Here is a 23,159-nt window from a genome sequence, read left to right as displayed (position 1 = left end):
TATACTATTTGTTGCACAACAATTGTCAAGAATTGTCAAAGCAAAGTAGTACAGTTATCATGTACATGTCTCCACCTATCACAGACAGGACTGCTACAAGGGCCTCTTATAAAAGCTTCCCAATGCCTCCCTTTATAAGACTGTGTTTTACTGTACTTGCAGCTACCCAGTTTTGAGGTTCAAATGGAATTTCCTACATCAAGTATCATTTATGCATCACTTTGTGGGAAGGTTAATTCAGAATAGCTCAATCAGTCCATAGATAAGACTAAGGGAAAGCATGGACTTCAGTGTAATACAGTTGTCTAAAGAAGAAAAATTAAAGTTTGAAAAGGCAACATTAAATTTAAATCTTTAGCCAAGAAAAACTAAAATTGAAGTCATTATTACAATTATTACAACTGTAGAGTCAATTATAGAGTCAAGCAGTCAGGCTGGGAAACACCAGAATTAAAAGCTAATATTTACCAAAAAATTTAGAGGCAGAAGACAGTGTGTAGTTTTCATGAGACTGTCACAACAGTGATGATAGGTAACAGCAAATGGCTTTGTAAACAGAGTTTCAAAATATCTCACCAAAAACAGTAAGATACAGGCTTCAAAGAAACTGAGGGAAATGAAACTGGGGATATTCTTCACCAAAGAAGTCTAGAAATTTCAGTCTAGTCAGCAACTTAATACTAAATTTATAATGGCAAGAGTCAAAGTAGGAATAAAGCAACAACCCATGTCAAGAAAACAAAAAGCCATACAAGTTTTATTTATTTTATTTAGAAGTAAAATAAAATGTGATATTTCCATCTAGAAGCCACTGGCATATGCTGTGGTAAATTCAAACATGGAGAATGGGTTTAGCTTTCAGATTCCTCCCAAATTCAACTTCTTCCTTTTGCACCAGAGCTTTGTGCAAGCTCTGATACACCTGAGGATACATCTGTTTAAGGCAGCCGCTGGAGTTCAAACTTATCAGCAGATGGTGCTTCAAAAACATCATCTTCAACACTTTCTTCTATTGGCTTCATCTTTGCTGAAGTTCTCAGGTAGGGAGATGTTCGGCCTGGGCCTGTCACAGTTACAAAGAAATTACCGATTAGTTTAACAACACATGCCTGCTAGGTCTGCCTATTTGTGACAAATTGTACACAATCTGATGATCCCGACCTAGTTGCCTCATGAGAGGATTTTATAAGCGAAGGTTTTCTTGCTACCTCGCCATAGGCACCAGGAAATTTTAGACATGGGACAGCCACACTGCTATGAACCAGCAACATCTCTAAGGTTCAAACCCTGTTGCTAACCACAGACACGGTATTCTCCCCAAATTCAGTGCAAACCCTGACTGAGCAAGGTGCCCACCACTTGTGCCCCTGGTGGTCATTTTCTCACCATGACACTCACCCGCTAACTCGACTCCATTCGATTACAGCAACATGGATGGCTGCCCTAAGCACAAAAGGCGGGTACATTTGCACACTTGCTTCGCTGGGCAAAAATTCCTCAGCGCATTGGGCAAACCTCAGGTGGGCACATGACACAAGCCCTAACTTTGCTGTTAAAGCATAAAATCATAGAATATCCTGAGTTGCAAGGGACCAATAGGATCAAAGTCCAGCTCCTGGCCCTGCACAGGACACCCCCAAGAATCCCACAACGAACACAAAGAAAACAAGATTAACAGGCAAAAGCCACATAACTTTTGACTGATGATGATTTCACTGCAACAAAACTACCTTTTAGAAAAGCAGCAGCTTGTCTGCCAGAGCAGAGCGCACACCACAGCTATTAGTGACAAGACATTAAATGGAGTTTTTGTGCAAGTTACCACTGCAAACTACCTCTATTGCAGTTAAATTTTCAGCGTGAGGGTCAAACCAAAGAACCTCTTTGACATTGGCTGAACAGTTTTGTTTTCCATTGTTCACTCTGAAATTGCATCTGCACTTGGACATGTTTTTCTCTCAGTACCCTCTTCTAGAGTTAGACCACTACAATGGTACAAGGCTGTAAACAGCTAGGATATGATGATCAAAAAGATTATGGAAAACTTCAAAATACCATTTGAGAAGAAAAGAGCATAAGACAGTCTGTCAGCAGGATTGCTGTTAGCATAGAAGCTAAAAATTCAAATATTCTTGAAAAAAAAAATACTGAGAGCCATAGCACAGTCTTGTTTTTAAAAAAGTTTATCACATATACAGTAAAGTGCTGTGTTAAGGAAGTCTATTTATGAGGAAGGACTTGTTTGCAATGTATGTGTTATACACAGAGAACAAAATACAGCTACAGGCAAGACCAGCGGGTTATTGTATAACTGCATTTTTAAATCACATTCACAAAGACACTGTTTGGAATTAGCTTTTTGGAAGTTTTTATGTTAAAAATTTATTAGCATTTTCTTTTGACATTTAAAAATTACTTAAACTGCCATGATACATAGTTACTCAAACACATTTTTAAGTACTGGAATTGTTAAACACTTCTTTTCACGCAGATGGGTTTTTATGGCCTAAGCAAAGGATAACTACATCCAAAGTTTCTGGGTACACTTGGATATAAAACAGACTTTTCAGGGAGACACCAACAAATTACACTCAAAGGTAAAAGTGTGCCTGACAATGCTGAGTTAGCTTCAGCTTTTTTTTTCTTTTTTTCTTTTTAGAGTATAGTTTATTACTATTTTTAGAATGGTTTTCTTTTATTTAGAAGTACTTAGTTCTCTCTAGAAATCAGAAATAAGAAGTCATAAGTCTGTTTAATAAGATATAAGATCTAATTCTCTCATCCTGTTTGTTTCAAAGACGTGCTCTTATTTGCTCTAAATACAGAACTGTATAAATACTGATGCTTCTATCCAGTGTTGGACAGATGTTCAAGTGACTGAGTCAGACCTTCCATCCACTACATTCTGTTGCCCTTTCTTGAGGGCCTAAGCCAAAATACATATTAGAATTTCCATGAAACCAAGTCCTGCTTTTAACCACAAGCTGGGTATAACGTAAGGAGCATATAATTTGATAATACCACTAAAAGCATTACCAAACCAAAACCTTTCTACATTCCTGCTTAGAAGTTAGCAAATACAGATTCGTAGACCAGTAAATCTGAACTATTCAAACTAAGTACTCCAGAAAGAGACTGTATCACTAGTAAGTATGTGAATGACTACCAAGCAATAGAATCATGGAATAGAAACTAATACCAAAATATTTTTAAAGGACTGAAAGTCAAGTGAAATTATGCTTGTGATCAGGTTGAACTATTTTTGTTTAACCCAAATTTTGGAAAAAGAGATACATCTATTTCACTTACTAATGAGTTACATACAGATGGATCATGGATGTCAAGCACAAGTGTCACATGATAAAAAAATCCCACTTTAATACCTTTTTGAGGATGCCTGCTGAGTTAATGTGATGTTATCAACAGAAAACATCATGCTGCAAACGACTCACTCCGTAAGCATTATAGAACTCTTGTTGGTTATTTCCTTAATATAAAAGCAAACAGTTAGGTGGGTTTCTTAGTTAATTAAATTCAAAACAGTTTTGTTAGTAATCATAGTTTGGGACCTACTAATGAGTATTTTTAATCCTTTCACTACTAAACACTTTGAGAATAGCTTTATATCAATTTCCTGAGAAAATGAGCCAAAGCTTATTGTTTGTAGCACTGATAAAAGAATAACTTTAGAAGTTGGGATTATACAAAAACATAAATGCTTGTTTTTTAAGAATATGGAAATAAGGAGAAGAAAACTTATTTGTACTGCACTAGTAAAATATCATACTTGTAATGGGAAGCTTTTGTCATTGCTAGGTGATTGTTGGGTAGACAAAACAGTATTCCTGTAGAGCTCCTGTACAAAAGAAAAAGTTTGTAATTTCCAAATGTTTCTCACAAAATCTTCTGAGGATTTTGGATTGTGTTGTTTTAAATAAACATGTGTATGATTGTAGAAGGGAGACCAAGGGAACACCACTAGGACTGTAACCCTCAGCATGTGCCTTATACTGAATCTAAAAAAAAAAAAACAAAAAAACAAAAAAACCAACAGACAAAAAAACCCCGACTGCTGCATTGAGAGCACCCAGGAGAAGGTTTTTGAAAACAACAGAGGTAAGGTAAATGGCAGCTTTTTTGTTTGGTTTTCCCTGTGATCTGAGAAAAAGTGCATACATGGCCACAATACACATTGAATACAAATCTTTAAGCAGAGCTCACCTTGGTAGCAACCCCATCACTTGCAGTGACAGTGCCCAGCAATTACTAACAAGCTATCTTGGCAAAAACAAAGATTGAAGCATTACAGTTCAAGGCGATAAATAAACTTGCATCGTGAATTTTTATCAACCTTTTACAGAAGTCAGAAATATAAAATAAAAATGCAGAGAAGATACAAATGACAATATTTCCTGAGATGTATATTGCACTGCTGTATGGGCAACTCCTCTGCCTCCCCAGAAGTAAGGGAAAGTATTGGACTCAGGAGGCTGCTGCCTCAATTGAACTGAGTGAGTTCAGAACATAAAAGACATTTAAACCCCTCTTTTTGGGGAATTATACCCTGTACACCAGAAAAAAGGTACACAAACCAAGGAAAATACAACAGAGAAAACTGTATTTATCGAGTATGTGCTAAGCACTAATGCATCTTGGGATTTACCTAATTACAGCTGAACACGTCATGCATTTTAACTACTTTCTCCCAAAGCTGAAATAGTGATGTGTTTTGCTGTTAAGCCTGAAAGGGACATTTTAATTCTAACTAATTGCACAAACACAGTTTTACTGTTTCTTTCAGGCTTCTGAGTGCACAAATTCATCCAAGGGCTCTCTACGCAAAGGACTGGCTTCAATTTCATGGAATTTTGCTGTGCGTGGAACAGGTGAAAAGCCACTCGAGAGTCTGTGGTCTTGTAAAGAACAGACCAACACAAGAGACTCCATGGCAGGTAGCTGCTACAGGCTGACTGATCAGGAAGAGCAAGTAGATGGAAGCCTTCTTTCGACAACTGGATCACAGGCCTTGGTAGTTATGGGGAACTTTAACCACCCCAGTGTCTGGTGGCAAGGCAACAGGGCTGGGAGCCAGCAGTCCAGGAGATTTCTGGAACGTAGCAGAAAATTTCTTCACAGAAGTGATCGCCGAGTCAACTAGGGAAGGCACTCTGCTGGACCTGTCACTGATGAACAAGGAAGAAGTCATCAGGGAGCTGAAAGCTGATGGCAATCTTGGCTGCAGTGTCCAGGAACTGGTGGAGTTTAAGATACTGAGTGGTGTGCAAGACAAATAGTAGAAGTATAACCCTACAGGACAGGGGACTCTGGCTTGCTCAGGGTTTTACTTGGCAGGAACCCATGGGACATGGCCTGCAAAGGCAAAAGGACCCAAGGACAGATCTTCAAGGACACCTTCCTCAAAATACAAGGACAGTCTGTTCCAGTGCACAGAAGGTTGAGCAAGCGTGGTAGAAGGCTGGCATAGATGAATAGGAAAGTCCTGACAGAGCTCAAACACACACCCTAAGTGAAAGCAGGCATGAGCTGCTTGGGGGGAATACAGGACCATGACCCAAGCATGCAGTGATGAAATTAGGAAAGCCAAAGCTCAGCTAGTTCTGGATCTCATGAACAGCAATAAAAAAGGCTTCTACAAATACACCAGCAACAAACGACAGACCAGTGAAACTGCAAGGCCACAGCTCAGTGATGCACAGGACTCAGAGACATGAAAAATTCTAAGATATTAAATTTTTTTTTTTTTTTTTTTTTTTTTTTACTTCGCAAGTTTCTCCTGAGGCCACCCAGGTCTCTGAGTCTAGTGGTAGAAACTGGGAGAGGGATGCCTGACTTACAAAAAACCCAGAATGAGTTAGGGACTATTTAAGTCAACAGGACAAACACAGGACTGTGGAACCGCATGGGCTGCATCCAAAGGTGCCAAGTGTTGGCTGATGCAATTGCAAGGCCACCTTGGAAAGATGATGGCAGTCATGGGAGGCAGAAAAAGGCCAACATCACAGACATTTTAATGAAGGGCAAAGAGGAGCACACAGGGAACAACTGGTCTATCAGCCTAACCTCAGTTCCCAGGAAGATTATGGAGCTTGTCTTCCTGGAAGCCATGTCCAAGAACATAAAGGATGGGAAGGTGACTGGGAACAGCCAGCATGGGTATAGCATGGGCAGATTGCATCTGACCACTCTGACCACTTAGGTGGTGAGATTATCTCTGTGAAGAAATGGAGTGCGCAGTGGATGATGTTTACCTGGATGGTAGCAGAGCCCTTCCCAGTCTGCAACAGAATCCTTCCAGACAAACAGGTAAGAAACAGACTGGATACATGGACTGCAGCTTGCGTGAATAATCTGCTGGACTGCCAAGTTCACAGGGTGGGGAACAGCAGTACAAAATCCAGCTGTCAGGTAGTTAGTTACCCCTCAAGGGCCAGTGCCAAGGCCTGTAATATTTAATATATTAATGACCTGGGTGATGGGATGGAATGCACTCCCACCGAGTTCACAGCCAAGTAGTGAGGGAAACTGCAGGCCAGAGGGGAGGGCAGCAAGTCAGAACAGACCATCAGAGACTGGAGGAAAAAAAACTGACAAACTACAAGAAGTTCAAGAAAGACAAATCCCTGTACCTGGGACACAACAAACCTACACAGCATTACAGCCTAGGCACCAACTGGTTGGAAAAGCAGCTTTGCAGAAACAGACCTGGGGGTCCTGGCAGACACAAAACGGAATATGAGTCAGCAGAGTGCCCCTGCAGTCATGAATGCCATCCATATATTGGGCCATATTAGCAGCATATATTGAGCCATATAAGCAAGAGCACAGTCAGCAGATCAATGAAAGAAATTAATTCTCTCTATGTGGCACTTGTGAGACAGGATCTGGAGTGCTGTGTCCAGTTTTGCACCTCCCTGTACAAGAAAGACATGGACATACTGGAGGCAAGTGCAGTGGAGAGCAACCAAGACGGTCAGAGGCTGGAGCAGGTGATGTACAGGGAGAGAGGCTGCGAGAGCGAGGTGTGTTCAGCCTTAGGAACAGAAGGCTCTCAGGGGATCTGACTGTTGTCTTCAGCTACTTAGTGGAAGGGTATAAAGAAGAGAGAGCCAGACTCTTCTTGGAGACATGCACTAAAGAACAAAGGACAACAACTATGAGCTGCAATAAGGGAAATATTTTTCACCATGAGGGGGGTAAAGCCCTGGAATTGGTTGCCCTGGGAGGCTGTGAAATCTTCCACCTTGGAAATATACAAAGCTTGACTGGACATAGCCCTTCTCTAGGTGATCTTGCTTTGAACGTGAGGTTGGATTAGACAACCTCCAGAGGTTCCTTACCACCTCAACTGTTCTGTGATTCTAAATGTCCTGGCACAGAACAGAGGAGAAAAGGAAAACAACACCAGAATTTTCATCAAACTATATCCCAGGTTGTCACCCTTGATGTTCTAGTAGGGTGAAACACTCGCAGGGCTTTTGCTTCCTTCTATCTGAGCATGCAGACTATACCAATGTTAAGGAGTAAAAACAGATAGGCCCTCCAAGTCTGAAGGAGTTCCTGGATGAGAACTGTGAGGAACACAATGGAAAACAGAAAATTAAACAGTAAAGTGCAAATATTTGCAAACGCTTTCTCTTTGTAGCAGAGACTTTAACCATAACAAAGAACAGTTGTTGGCAATGATTTTTCCCCTCATATATTTGAATTCTAATCACTAAAGAATAATAATTCCCAAATTAAAAGAAATAATCTTATATGATCCTTTTAAATTCTGTTAAACTAATGGTTTATGCCAAATGAGAAACTTGAACATCCTTTTTTTTTTTTTTGTTCAAAAGCTGCTTTTACAGTTAAGGTTAGTGTTGAAGTTTAGATTCAGAGGAACTGAAAATAAACAACAGTAAAAGCCTAGAAAGAATCGTTTAGAATGTTTCTATAAAGAAATAAATTCCAAGAGTAGAAGCAAAAACAGTCAGACATGATTTCTTCCCTCTTTTCATCTGTTCTCTACTACTCCTGTCATACAAAGCACAGGAGAGGAGAGCCTGACATGATATCTGGAGATTTTCCAGGTGACATCAAAATATTGGTTGTACACCACATTTGCCGAGACCCTGCCAATACAAACTATCTCAGGAGAAAATGCAGAACATCGAGTTGCTGAGGGGTAATGTTTTGTTAAGGTTTTTAATTTCTACAAGCACCGGTCACAGAATAAAGAATCTACTACTGTGATAGGCACTGTACATTCAGTTTTGCCCCACTACTGTAAACATTCCATATTATGTCTACACATAAACACTACGTCAAAAATTATTACCATACATGCTGGGGTTTTTGCCAGTATCTACATGAGATACCTTCAGTTAGCACACAAAGCCCCATGCATCTTTTGACTGCCCTATAGTCAGGTCCTTTCATTTAGCTGATGCACAGCAGCATCAAAAAAGCTACAGTCTGCTCCCACAGAGTTCTACAATAATCTCTAATGGTCAATCAAGCTGTGTTCAAAACTGGCAAAAACTATTCTGAGCACTCACGAAGAGAGGATGCAGAGGAAGTCCCACGAAGAAACATCTGCAAGCCATCCTCACTGTCACTGGTACTGGCCATACTGTTTCTCATCTGCATCACAGACAGCTGAGAGCAGAGACTAGGCTGTCGATCAATCTTTTTTGAAGCCTAAAGAAAGAAAAAAAAAAATTATTTTTAAAAACGTCAGGTAAGTTAAACTAAAATGGAAAATGACTAATTCCCTTGCAGTAGATGCTCTGGTCTCAGCTATGATTATCCAAGAAACTTGCTAGAGCAGAAGATTCTATGCAGTGTACATCAACTGGAATGAAAATAGAAAATGCCAGTAATATATTGGAATTGGAACATTGACAAGTATGAAACCTCATATTAATTATTCAATTTCAATTTAGTTTTGCACTGGAACTTTCACATGTTTTCTTACAGAAAGAAGAAAAAGGAAAGATGAAGGGAAAAAGGAAAAAAGGCAAGGTGAGAAGGAGTGTGCAGAACAGCAGTCTCCAGGAGAGAGCAGTATCCCAATACAGTTCTTAACACATATAGGATGCACATTGCTACATATTCCTTCAAGGTGCCATACTCCAGAAATTACTTTCTGCCTACGTATATATGAGTTTTATTATAGAAAATTCCCCTGTAAGTCTTTTTTATTGCAAAAAAAAAAAAAAGGCAGGTTTAACACATGCTTTATAAGATGTATTTTACAGATGGTATATTTCTGCTAGATCATTTGGCCTTACTGCATTAGTAAATTAAAGCAGTGATCTGAAATACTTTTGAGTTTTTGACTGCAAGATGGTGTAATCTATTTAATTAATCAAAAAGCAAATTAAGCAGTGCATTATTGCTATTAAATTGTCTCCCCTGCAATTCTTTCTTTTCTCTTTCTATAATCAGTATAAAATTGAGAGAACTTACAGAGTCTAATTAGGCATAAAGACATGACAAGTTAAGCCTGTTGAAGTCTGTAGTAGTGGCAGCCATTCCTTTAGGATAATTTTCAATCAAATTCACAAATTTGCAGATGTAACTGTTTAACCTATATACAAGTTACCTAAAGGTAATCTGATGAGAAGGATTTTTGCTCTAAATTAATCAATACAGACAGAATACAAAAATACTGTATTATAAAATTATAAAGCCTTCCATAAATAATGGTGAAGAGTCTTCAAATAAATTATATATGAGAACCTTACAACCAGTGCATGAATAATAAACAAACAAACAACAACAAAAAAAACCCCAAACTGAAAAACCACCAGCAAACAAGTTACTGTCCAAATCTTGTAAAGTCACATAACTAAATAAGGAGACAAAATGAAACTAAAACAAGATAATATATCTATGACTACACCTAGACCACTTACCTGGACACCTAAAACACACTCTCTCTACAGGCAAAGAATGAGTTCTATTCAGACCACTTAATATTCTATATGTATTCACATTTATTTATATTTTATACATATTTCATGATTCCTTTAATTAACTGCATCATATTCACATAATGTTTGCTTTTTTTTTATTTGTATTTTCAACCCTCAAAGATGTTAAAATTATTCTTCCTAGAAATCAGTATTACATAGATGTTTCCCCTAGTAAAAATTTTTTTAAGAAAAAACTCTGAAGCTTCTTTGTACAAAGGCACCCATTTGTTAATGAGAAAGGATATCCAGGGAGAAGCACCTTTTTAGCTAGTGGCCATCATGTCTAATAGATGACTAGAAATATTTGCACTAGCCAATCAGTTTTGAATCTCTGTTACTCATCTTTCATGTACCTGACTGTGCAAACTTTAACAAATATTGCTTTTGACAGAAACACTGCACTGACTCACATCTTGGCACTAAAAGGCCATGAGAGTGCATTCAGCAGCTGATAGCAGCAGGTTAAAAAAAGGTGCTTTAAGAACATTTAAAATTTAAGTAAACACACATTTTGTGTGGAAGAAAAATTCCCAAACAAAACTCCAATTGCTTACCTTGTCATTTAAGGTTGGGTCATTCAATGAATAGAGTTTATTTGTAATATCTTTGCCAATAAGGTACTTGAAGATCTCATAAAGAAAAGGCTCAGACTCTAGAAAATAAGTCAGCCTTTCCCTGGACCAGCACAAGAACTTGCAGTTATCATCTGCAATAATAGTGACCTGAAAAAAAAATACATGCTCAGAATTAGCACATTTAAAAAGGTTTTAAGATTAGCACATTTAAACATGCTTTAAAATAAGTGATACCATTTCATTTGTGTCTCCAGTTAAAAAAACTGTTAAAGCCATAAAACTTTTTGGTATCCCTTAGAATGTTGTGTTTATAAATACAAAAAAATCTCAGATATTTATTATCATTGTATTTTTCACTGATATGTGCAGCCAGTTTGTTTTTCAGAAAACCCAGGGGGAGGTAACAGGAGAAAAATCTCTCATGGGTTCCCAAACTGTAAAAGCATTTATGTAAGAGGAAATTTACATATAAAGTCAGTTCTATGGTGATGACACTACTTGAATCCTAATAGGCCTACATGTTGCTTGGGTTTATTTTATGTCTCCAAGCAGGAGCAACTTGTATCATATCCAAAGGTCTCCATCAAAGAATTTTTAGTGATTAAAAAAAAAATATTTTCACCTTTCTCTCTTCGCTGTCATCCCTGTTGATCCCACAAGTACCACTTTCTAGCAGTTGAGTTAAGCAAGGCTCTGTTTGCTCAGTTATTGGTAATTCAGTTATGGGTAGTTACAAGGGAGCTTGCAGACCCTCATGGGAGCCTGGACCTGCCAGGTTTGTCCCCCTGTGCCATCAGAGGGCAATGGCACACTGAAACCCACAGCACTTGGTGATACCCAAAGGCACGTTTTGAAGGGGGAAGTCAGTCGCCTACAAAGAAATCAGGTGCTCTCTTCTATTACAGGATAACACAACCTCCTGAAAAAATTAAAAACCTATAAAGTCCAAGAAATAATGGGAAACTGTCACGTATCCATGGATTTTTTACTTCACAGTCTGTAATATAAGCCCACTGGCTGAGGAAGAATTCACCAGCATTGCCAGCAGATGGGGTCCTTAAGATTGAATCTGTGTACTCTTGAAATGGCAGCAGTGACAGTATTAATACGGCAGCAACGAGCAGAACTCACGAGTAAAGGATGTGCATTGCACCAGATTGCAATCATTTTTAAGGAAGGCAGCAGTTGAGGCATGAACCTTTTCCCTTGAGAGGGATGAACTCGTATTCAGTCCCTTACAGGGAAAACAGGCTGCGCCAAGAGGGCAGCTGTGCTGTGGGACACCTTGCTGCTGCAAAATGAATGCATCCCCTGGCATTAAGCCTAGTATTTGACTGGAACATTTGACCTCAATCACTGATTTTAGAGTCTACATTGCTCTCCCTCCCTCCCCTTCTGCCAGGGTATCAGTGTGGATGTACCCAGTCGGCCACCGTCCAGCCATTATTACACACATCTAACTAAAGAACATCAGGTAAGACACAGCAAAATAGTCATTTCTATGGGGAAAAAAAAACTTCTCTAACAGTATTTCCACACGCCCCCACAAGGCTATAATAAAATATATCCTTTAATGCACTAGCATAATTACAGTGCTAGAGAAACATACTCTTATTGTCCCTAATATGAACATTTTTATTCGAAATATTGATATAACTTTCAGATTATGCTGCTTTAACAACTTGCAAAATGGCAGAAGCATTAATATGCTTTGATAAGTACCAATTTCCAATTACCAGTGCCTGAACTTTTAGTCTTTCATTATTACAATAATTATTTTTTTTCTGTTTTTGAACCAGTGACGAGACCTGCTCATATCATCTCTTTGTCCAGCAAAGCCACCTCTTAAGTTATTTGTCCTGAACAATCTCTTAAAGTAAAATGAACTTGGAAACAGTAAAAGAGAGCAGAATAGCAAAAGTCAGACTGCTCAGTCAACATCATCATAATACTGTTTTGTGGCATTTAAATTTAAAAGTTATTCTTGATATGGTTCATCGTCAAACACCAGTACGAGAAAGACAGCAAAACTGTGCAAGTCAAATAGTTCACTGTTGATCAAATTTATATTCTGGTTTTTTTAATGATCTCATCAGCTCATATCCAGTGACATTTAAAACAAAGTGTACCTGGAATTTCTCACCCCGGTTCATCTGTGTTGATCGAAATTCAGGAGAATCTATAAAGGCACAGGGGTAAATATTATGCAGAAAATGCCCTCGATAAGACACCTTCATTCTGGAAATAAAAATGTATGAAACAACATTTTAAAATCAGGGAAGTTTGATTAATTTAATCTAAATTTGGATATGATTGTTGACAATAGTAAAGCAGTATGCAACAGGAAAAAAAATACATTCATCTTCTGGAATATCACACCCAGAGCTACCCTGTTTTCTGCCTAAACCTCCACTGATTCCAAGCATAACAGGCTGCCAGTCAAACAGAGATTTGAAGAACATGGCATGTATTCCTCAAAACACTGTTATCCAACAAGAAAAAGGTGTTTTGCAGAGTTATGCTATACAGCCAGAAGAGAATTTAGGCTTCTTCTACATAGCTTTGTGACAATGAGTAAGAAAAACAATGAAGCCTGACATCACTGTTACTGTCAAGAGAAACTGGTTAAAATATTGACCAGAATTTAATGTGAGTTTCAAGATTACAGCTTGGCCACTGGCATATATTTTATCCTTTCTCACCTGGGTTCTGTCAGCCTCTGGGCAGTGCACCTGCCCCTTTCTACTTGCATGTACATGTGCAACGAACCAATTCTAATAGGCCTGCTGTTTTAAAGTCTACTGGAGGGATACTTTTCCTTCCCTCATGTACAATATTTTTTAACTTTAAAAACTGAGAATGCACTGAGAATATAACTTAGGTATCTAAAACTCAGACAAAACTCTTGCTTGTTCTGCAAGACATTGCCTTTGGTTTTATACAAATATAATTCCCACTAAAATCCATGCCACTGTACAAATAGGTGGATACATAATACGTTCCCAGTAAGAGACATCACTGTCATCTGAAAAGAGCATCACAAAATATTCTATACCTATAGACTATTTGGCTATAGACTCTTTGTCATAGACCATAACATGCTACAAACAGTAACATTAAAAAAGCTAACAAAAACCTCAACAATTTTTTAATCTATTCAACCATCACACAAAGCATAAGACTGTCCCCAAGCTTTTATAGAACCTACTTCCCCTTCAGCAGGATGCTTAGCCTATCATCAACCGATGTTTTATCTTCTGCTGCATAGGCTTGCCCTGTCTTTAAAGTCTGAATGTTGCAGAATTGTCCAGTTAGCCTTTGGAAGAGCTCTGGAGGCACATGGAGAGGTTCAAACATTCTCTTGTAGAGGCTGCTAAGTTCCTTCTCTATCTTGATCTAGATTGGATAAACAAGAGACACTGATAAACACAGAGGCAGTTTAAAAATGGTAAGGCTGCACACATGCTCCAGTTGCTATGCTTGAGGAACATCTTTGGCTTCGTTTTGCTTAAGCAAGGAAAGAAGTGGCAAATGTGTGACATCTATCCACAAACACTGCCTATAACAGGGTAACCAAAACCTTATCTAAAATTAGCCAGGCTGGCATACAGGTGCTTCAGAATGGTGTTCCATACAAGTGGCACATTAAGTCAGACACAAGGAGTCTTCTGAGACTTCCGTTGATGTAACACTGAAGAGGACTTGGGCAAGAATTACACAGATAGCCTTTCACACTACATACATGCGTCACTCTGGCTGTCTCTCAGCCTCTCCCGGGAGCCCCTTTCATCCCTGAGCTTCTTGGCTTACTTACAGTAGAAAAGCAAGTCCTGAAAAACAAATCCATCATATTGAAACCACGTGTGATGAGGGAGGAAAAAAGAAAAACCAAAACACTGCCAGCTGAACATCCCACATCTAGGAGCCCACCCAAACTCTGGCAACCGCAATGAGGGAAAGGAAGTTGGTTGAAATCCCAAGCCTGGAAGTCTTTCCTGAATGAAGGCAGGGATTAAGACAGTATCCTGGCCTTCCTGAAAGCTGAGGCAGCCTGAACAAAGCCTGCATATTTGCTGTGAGGAAAACAAATTAGAACAATAAGCATCAGATAATGAAGAAACAAAATACAAAGAGAATAAGGAAAAGCAACCAAGAAAAAATGGCAGAAGAGGCACATTTCTGGCTCATGTTCAACTTTTACTTCAGGACATGCAGGTTCTTTTTCTACAAAGCTGCTTTCTAGCTGGTTGGTCTGTGGCATATGCTGATGCATGCGGTTATTCCTCCTCAGGTGCAGGACTCTGCACTTTTTGCTGAACTCCATGAGGTTCCTGTTGGCCCATTTCTCTAGTCTGGTGAGGCTTCCCAACCTTCTGGCCTATCAGCTACTCCTCCCAGTTTTGCATCATCAGGGTACACATCTGCCCCACCATCCAGATCATTAATGAAGATGTCAAACGGGACCTAGCACTGGCCCTGAGGTTACACACTGCTAGTGCACACACCACACACTAGTATACATAATACACACCTCCAACTAGACTTCTTACCCCTGATTACCACGCTTAGCCCAGCCATTCAGCCAATTTTCAATCCATCTCACTGTGTCCTTATCCTACACACACTGCAACAGATTTTCTATCAGGATTTTACAGGACATCGTGTTGAAAACCCTAATGAAATTAAGGTAGACAATATTCACTATTTCCTTCATGCACTTCTCTCGGTCACTATGATTATTCCAAGACTATCAAGAATAGCCTCCCAGTGACATCAGCTCTTGTGAGTGTGTGTCATTAAGGCTCATGGACCTACTGTGTCCAGTATGTCACCTGATCTAAAGTTAGACTGCTTTCACACTGAATCAATTACTAGTTAAATCTCACACCAGCAACTACCTTTATATGAAATCCAGGTTAGGAATTTCCTGCACATTCCCTGTGCCACAGTCTTTAATATCTCAGCAGGCATCTACACATACAAAACAAGGAATAAAAATTAACCAGCAAGAGAAACTGTATTCTGTTGGGGATTGTCCTGAACTATTGGATTTCAAAATATGTTCCATGTAACTGTGAAGCCAGATGACTATTTGTTTTGCTGGCATGTTCTCCAGGAACTCTTTCATTTTTAACAGCTATACCAATTTAATTTGCACCTCTTTCTATACATGACCACTGCAACTCAAAGAAATACATATCTTCATCTGAAAAAGGAATCTGAGTAGCTTCCAAGACTCCTGAATTCATAATCATGCAAACAGACATGAGGGCAAATTTTGGCCCTGGAGTGTTAATGCAATCCCTTAACTAGTACATAATTCACATTTTCTGATCTTCCTGTAATGAATAATACTTAGAGAGAGCAGGCATAACTACTTTCTTAAAGACTGATCAGGCTGGAGACTGTAGCTGTACTTTGGATGGTCTCCCTTATAACAGACTATTCACTCACAGGCACAGCTGACTGCTCCTCCAGTCATGCTTGTGGGTCATATTCCAAATGAGCCATATGGGTAGGTGTAGTGTTTTGTTCAGCAGTGGTTGAAATATTCTGGGGTGATGCCAGATCTCCAAGTCAGACACCGATTAGACTCAGCTTCCACTCAGACTACAAAAGCCAAATTTGTGAAGCTCCAAGAAAACAAAACCACAGAAATAGTCTTCTGGTCAGAAAAAAAAACCCACTGAGATTTTGCATGCTCCATTTAATAAAATAAATATTTAACAACTGAGAGTATCAATTATTCATTTTGTAATACGACTAACTTGTAATTATTCTTCCATTCCTTTCTTTCCTTAAAAACATTATTTGTGAGGATGACCAAAACTGACTGAGATGGGCAATACAATAGCTGCAGAGAGAAAGTCTTCCTCAAAAATTAGTTCTTAAGAATTTTAATTTTTTTCCCCATTCTTTATCTTCCTGTAGGAAAAACACTTAAAAACAGCCTTTGAGTTCATAGTAAACATGTAAGACAGTTAAAACGTCATGCGTGACTACTAGGCATCAATTCAAGTAAGCTTGTTGATCATAGTCTGTAACAAAGATTTTTTTAAATAATTACTGAAAGTATTATGTATTACACCAATTAAAATAGTACAATATTTTTCATGCAGTGTTCATAAATACTGTGATTTCTTAGTGGAAAGAAGATTATTGAAATTAAGTCTTAATATACTAAGAAACAGCACTACATGGCCAGTCTATCAGAACTAATTCTTGACTAAGCTTTTAAGTTGTACAGGTCATGTAGCTCTTTTGATGGTAACCTTCAGATGAATCTGTGCTCCATACTGGAGGAACAGCACTGTAGGTAAAGCCTTTGTTAACACATGTACTCAAGTAAATGTACTTAATTTATCACCTTGTTGTAGACAGATGCAATTTAACCTGTGGTTGCCTACTGGAGTTTGTCCTGCAGTTTTCAGTCATGCTGGTAAAGATTTCAGTCTTTCTACCATCTCTTTCATTTCCTTTAAATTCTTCCTCCTTTGGCAGCTTGCTCTGCCTCTACTTAAGTTGAAATCCTCAACATGCACAGTATTTTAGTACAAGTCCAAAGTCTATTTTCCTACATTTCCTCTATCACTTTCTACTGAGAATTCTAGTTTATTCTGTGTAAGAACAGTTTTGCCCCACGTGCACACAGTCTATGGGAGTGCCAAGTACCTCAGTTCTGCTGTGGTTACATTGCTAATGGGCAAGGGCTACAGAAATACAAAGAAAAGTTAAAGGCAGGTCCTCCAATTCCTTCTCTCTTAGATGTAATTTTTTTACAAACTTCGATGACTGAGTTTATCAGTCAAGTTTCATGTCCTTAAACAATTCCTTCTTTTTAAATCCACCTATAGAGTAGGACTTCTACCACTTAACCTAACTCCTATAAATAATTCTGCTAATAAATTTACTAGAGGATTTAGTGAAAATAGCTGTCTCTTCAATAGGATGAAGTCTATACCATGATGCACAAAATACCCCAGCCTATGCAAACACAGCTTTTAGTAGACAATTGTAATTACAGAAGAATGTTTCTTTCTTCATTCAGTATTGATTTACACACTGTAAAGTAGTATTTTTTTTACTCAAGCATAAACCAGCACACCATCCTCCTGAGATGCTTCTTCACTCTCCCATAGCCTTTTATTTAGATTTTTGGAAAGGGTTGGATAGGTACGAACCCAAGGACCACTACCCACATTTAAAGATGCATGTCACAACTCACTTTTAAAAATACAAATAAGTTTTAAGGTTTGGTTTTCTCCAGAAATGGATTTCTATTAGCTGTGCACTCCAGCCTTTTGTAAGAATTTCTGACATTGTTGGCCAGTTCCTGTCCCATCTGACAAGATACTAGAGGCCTCAAAATGATACTAAAAGGCTCAGTTGGTGAGCGGGTTGAAGGGGAGCAGGACATGCTAACTTGGTTGGGGGAAAAGACTGCAACATGAAGTTGTCCCATATTAAAAACTAGTACCTGCATGGGATATTTAACTGCAGACACAAACACAGTCTGGCCCCACCGGTTCTGCATTATCACAACTGCTATTCTGTGTGTGCATTAGACAGCATGGCCACGGCCGACTAGCAGAAATACAGTGCAGTTTCATCATATGCTGTATCTTAATGATGATATAAATGGATTGAATAGGCTAAAATAATAGCATTAGCAACACAAACTCAAGAGGAACTTCCCTTTCAACTGGTAAGATTGCTCTCTGAGAGCAATTTAAACCAGAAATATTTACTACACATCTACAAATGTCTATCTAGTTTTAAGCTATCTCCTGAGCGAGACAGAAGTCAAGCATCATGCTGCTATGCCAAGAAAGGAGCAAGGTGCTAATTTCTTAGCTGCTTTCTGGCACAGGCTGTGTTGACTTGGTGAGGAGCTTATTTCCAGCTAGGTTGGCTTTGGGTTCTTTTGGTACTAGCTGTTACACACTCCCAGAGTGTGTCTCTGGAACACAAAAGTATTCTGCTGAAAATGAGTACCAGTTCATTGGTTTGCCTAGCAAACGTGGGCAAAATTTCCTTTTCTTGCATCTTACTAGACTGCTTGTGAAATTTAGCTGTTATACATACCGGTCTTCTTTTATACACTAGGTATATGAAATGTAAAAGGTTGACAACCAAAAACACAGAATTCCAGATCATTATGTCCAATGCACAACGATAGAGTGTAGCCCAAATGATGAACAACGCACATCCTGTAAAAATTAAAAAAAAAAAAAAAAGAGGAAGTTAATTCCACCAAACAAACATTCCTACAAAGCCATCAAGAATGCATCCACTGACCATAATTACAATGAAAAGCAATATATTCTACAAGCTGTACTACACTTTGGTTCTTGGGATTATCGCATGCAATGGCAGCTAATCAGCACAATGCTGCAAACAGGTACTGAGAGTAGGTTGATAGCATGGGACTGCAATACTGAAGCGACAGTAATTCAGATCAGGACTGGGGAAAGCAGAAAGGTGCAGCCCATGATGATCCATTACTAAAATGAAGTGGAAAAGAGATGTGGAAAATTCTACCCTAAATAAAAGAAAAAAATAATTAAGAAACTTTATCCCTAGTATTGAATTAATTAGATGAACAAAAGCCTACAAATGAATGCTTATTGTTCATATTACTAACCTTCGTATCTAATTAGAGAGCAAGAGTTGCATAAAAACTTCCTGGAGTCATATGCACATATTTTTGAAAATTAAAAGGAACTATCATTGCAGCATTTTGACAAGGTCACAGAAGGAACCTGTATAACTGAACAGAACTTGTATAAAATCAAAGAGAAAATTTCTAAATGCTTACTCTTTTTTTAGTTGCCTTACTTTGAATAATGAACATTGCTTTAAAAGGCATGCTGTATGATTAGCAATTCCATTTTTAGCCTACAAAGACAATATTTATCAAATGATAGATTATACATCAGTGAGTCTCTCCCAGATAACTGTGAGCCTACCAAGTGATCACAGATATATTTTCCTTTAAGTTTCACACAAAGACAAAAAGGAGACAGTGCCAAGTTGAGTGTTCCTGTCTCCATTCTCCCTGAAGATGATATTGAATTAATGAACTCAGTATTATCTAGTCTGTCTGTGCTGTTAAGTGATGAGGCAGCACTTACACACGGATTAGAAAAATCAAAATATAGTGGCTTTCAATCTGCTTATTAATTAGACTGCAAGGGATGGGAGAATACGATGTCTGCAAGTATTGAAGAGGAGCAATATTTCAAAGTAGCACACAGGGGGACAGGGTCAAAGCAAAGGGAACAGATACCTAGGAACTCATGCTGCCTACCAAGCAGACTTGAATCCTGCTGCCACTGCAGCTTGCAAAACTCTGATTCCAGATCTGCTCAAAATACCACAAGAACTACAGATCAAAGCAGCAGGCTCAGCAAGTGCAGAGCTCCCTTTGCTTTTAAAGCCAAGCACTACACGGATAAAAGGTCGTGCAATGCTGGGACCTTCGGTCATCTGTGGGGTTTGTTTTAATAAGTTACCCTATAAAAACTATAAAACAGAAAAGGCAAATTCAACAACAGAAGTTCTATTATAAGATTGGCCTGCACTATTATACCAACAAGCACTCACTTAAAAATACTTAAGCACGCTCTTGTTGGATGGGATGTATCTTTCTTGCACTGTAATGACTCACTATTCCTTCTTCAATCACAAGGATCTTGTCCCACACAAGGCAGAGGGGCTTTGAAATAGCTGTGGGACTGCAAGCATTACAAATGAAACCACACTTGCTCAGTCTCAAGCATGCCAAATTTAGGTTTTCCTCTCAAGTCAAATTCTGGTATCACAAGATTCCTACAGTGGTAGAAGAAACGCTACTGACTTCAGAACACAGAGTGCACTCCCTATCAAAAGGTAAACGGCAACAAAAATAACTCTGGTGACCCGCAAGTGCCACATGTTTGAACTCAAGATAAAAGAACATGTGGGTTGACAGTAAGCTTCTCAAGGAAAACCTCACCTTCTGCAGACATACTAAGCCAGTGCACCAGTCAATATATAATCCCTGTATTTCCTTGAAACCTAAAATAAAGGCTTTAATGATCCATAGACACAACTATGATCTGAAATTTAGTGAATTTTAAGCAGCCAGTCACATCTGAAGTTAACGGTGTCCACTTGTTTCCAAGTTGACATTCATAGGTTTGAAATTGTAAGTTACAATTCTGGGAAGTTTTAAGAGCCAAGGGTTGTATCATCTTTCCAGAAAAGGTATGTTGGGGTCAAAACGGGTCCCCACTTAGACCAAAACCATCTTCAGAGTACAACAACCATTAATACAGGCAGTAATTTCACCATAAATTGCAGGGACCAGCTCCATAATGGTCAAGAACAGCCATTTCTGTCACAGGAAGGTTGCAAATCTGTCCAGAATAATTCTCCTACCTATGGTGAGCAGGCCTCGCAGAAAAATCATATGAAGATTCAAAGTAGTTGGAATAACCAGTCCAACTGCAAAGCAAATGTTTGCCACGTGGAAAACAAGATGATGAATCTCTTTCCAGTTTTCACATGCAGTCTCATTAAAAGGCTCAAGGGTGGCATTTTTAAAGTCTGGAACAAAACCTAGTGGGGTAACAGTGAGTGGGCTCATTGCTGTAGTATTCATCTTGGAGACACCTGCACGGAGAGGAAAAAAAAATCATCATGCATTAAACTGAAATATAGTAGACATACTTAGGGATTTTAGGGCTATTTTCTCTCTTTCCAGGATATATTTTCCATTATCATTCATGAAAAATAAATCTACAAATGCTTTAAAAAGGTAAGCTAGATGTGTAGTTCAGTAATGCTTTGCTATCTCTTTCACTTAAGAGCTAGGCTTGAAGAATGGAACATTTCAAAATTTGGACTATTTGCACATAATCAACAGTAGCTGCTATGACTGTCATTGCTCAGGAAACATCCTATGTGCCCTTCCTTGCCCTACACAAATAAAAATCACAATTTAATATTCCATTTATTGAACAGGTCCACTATCATAGGTAAAGTAAATACCTTAGAGAACTTACCCTAGATGAGAATTGGAAAAGAAAAAAAAGAAGAGGTTTATGTGGCATTAGTCTCTCTTACAGCACATAAGTCTCCTTTATGGCATTCTTCTAAATAAGCAATGTAAGATCTTGGAGGAGGAACATGTGCTGTTTGATTGATTTAAAAAAAAGTCAACCAACCATATAAAAATCAAAATCAAAGAATCTCAACTTTTGGCTTTCTTGCAGTAAACTTGGAGGTCTCCTAAGCCATGCATCATCTTGCACACATTAACCAGAGTACACAAAACACCCCCAAACCACTTTGAGGACAGTAAATAAAAAAACCCACAATTTCTCTTCCCAGATGATCAGATGCTATTAAACCAGAAAGGGAGATGACCAGGCTGCTACATCTTTTAAGGAAATAGTTTGGTCTACCTAGTATGAGCAAGCTTACAAGACCTTTGTCTGTCTGTGGAACTCCTGGAGAAAAAGAGACAGCTAAAGACCATTTCGAATCTAAATATACATAGGGGGGTTTGTTGTTGTTGTAATAATAAAATACAGCATATATTCCTCTCACACCAATTAAAAGGAAAAAAAATATCTGTGGGCAAATACCTTGCCAATATAAAATAAAAAAAAAAAATATAAAAAAATATAAAATAAAATAAAAAAACAAACTACAAGGAGAACATAAACGATTTCAAGACACTACCTTCAGAATCTTAAAAGCTGCTCTCTTTAGGGAACTGCAGTCAATGTTACATGCATTCCAGGAGGTCTTCTCAACCCAAAGCAGTTCCCAGCTGGAGGAACACGACTGTTCCTAGACAGACTGTCAGAAACACAGGAGAACCCTTCTTCCAGCAAGACACACATGGTATCTCACTGCCACAGCAGTAGAGATCATATGGAGCTGAGCTTGAGTCTCATTAATGAAATATATGCACTTCATCACTGAGCAAACATGCAACACAGTGGGATTTGCATTCAACTAAATTCTGTAGAGACAGTGCACATCCCTGCTGTGTGTGATTACTAAATGTCTTGTAATTAATCTGCTCAGCAGACAATTCTGAGTTGCAGTTAACACAGTTAATATTTCCTCTAGACTTGAATATACTCTGAAGCATCTCTGCTACTTGAGAGTGCTTCTTGGGGCTGTGAAGCAATTTTGAGTTGCTTCATCCATTCCTTTTATTATTGTCTCCCAATCAACCTGTGTACAAGGAATAAGCAAGCTGGACAGTTTCTGAAATTAATCAATGTTTTAAATCCCTTTTAAAATAGTGGGAAGAAAAAAATCCTCAACCCTCTCTGACAGTTTCTCTCCAATGCCCAGAGGCTCTCATAGCTAAGGTGTGCTACAGAATATGCAGAGGCATCTTGCAGGATCAAACACTACCAGGGACACAGTGTATCCATATCTGGATTTAAATTATTTTCAAAGACAAAAAATTAGATAACTCTTTACCAAAATATATAATTCACATTTCTTAAAAGACTGCTTTCCTCTTTTCATTCCTACATTAGTTATTCACAAATATTAATTAAAATGTGAGGTTTTGTCAAACAAACTGTACACT

The 23,159-nt window shown here is 38.5% G+C and overlaps 2 protein-coding genes across 5 annotated transcripts in view; both read right to left on the bottom strand.

Moving 5' to 3' along the window:
* Positions 1–751: 751 nt before the first annotated feature.
* Positions 752–21,203, bottom strand: BVES (blood vessel epicardial substance). 3 transcript variants are annotated; one of them, XM_064649868.1, is made up of 8 exons: positions 20,981–21,203; positions 18,644–18,768; positions 13,767–13,954; positions 12,688–12,796; positions 10,538–10,705; positions 8,562–8,703; positions 3,384–3,487; positions 752–1,063 (listed from the first exon to the last, which is right to left on the bottom strand). In XM_064649868.1, exons 1-7 carry the CDS (start codon positions 21,201–21,203, stop codon positions 3,420–3,422), a joined length of 1,023 nt encoding a protein of 340 aa, XP_064505938.1. In that variant the 3' UTR covers positions 752–1,063; positions 3,384–3,419. The 3 variants fall into 3 exon arrangements, with proteins under 3 accessions (XP_064505938.1, XP_064505936.1, XP_064505937.1); XM_064649866.1 differs by lacking the exon at positions 3,384–3,487; XM_064649867.1 differs by lacking the exons at positions 752–1,063; positions 3,384–3,487 and adding an exon at positions 5,055–5,183.
* Positions 21,130–23,159, bottom strand: part of POPDC3 (popeye domain containing 3) — a 30,502-nt gene continuing 28,472 nt past the window's right edge. For both annotated transcript variants that reach the window (XM_064649871.1, XM_064649869.1), the window contains exon 5: positions 21,130–21,214. The gene's annotated coding sequence lies outside the window, so the exon portion shown is untranslated. The remainder of the gene's footprint in view (positions 21,215–23,159) is intronic.

Source organism: Pseudopipra pipra, chromosome 3 (genome assembly GCF_036250125.1).
Source record: "Pseudopipra pipra isolate bDixPip1 chromosome 3, bDixPip1.hap1, whole genome shotgun sequence".
Taxonomy (NCBI): domain Eukaryota; kingdom Metazoa; phylum Chordata; class Aves; order Passeriformes; family Pipridae; genus Pseudopipra; species Pseudopipra pipra.
This window is presented reverse-complemented; position numbering and strand designations above follow the sequence as displayed.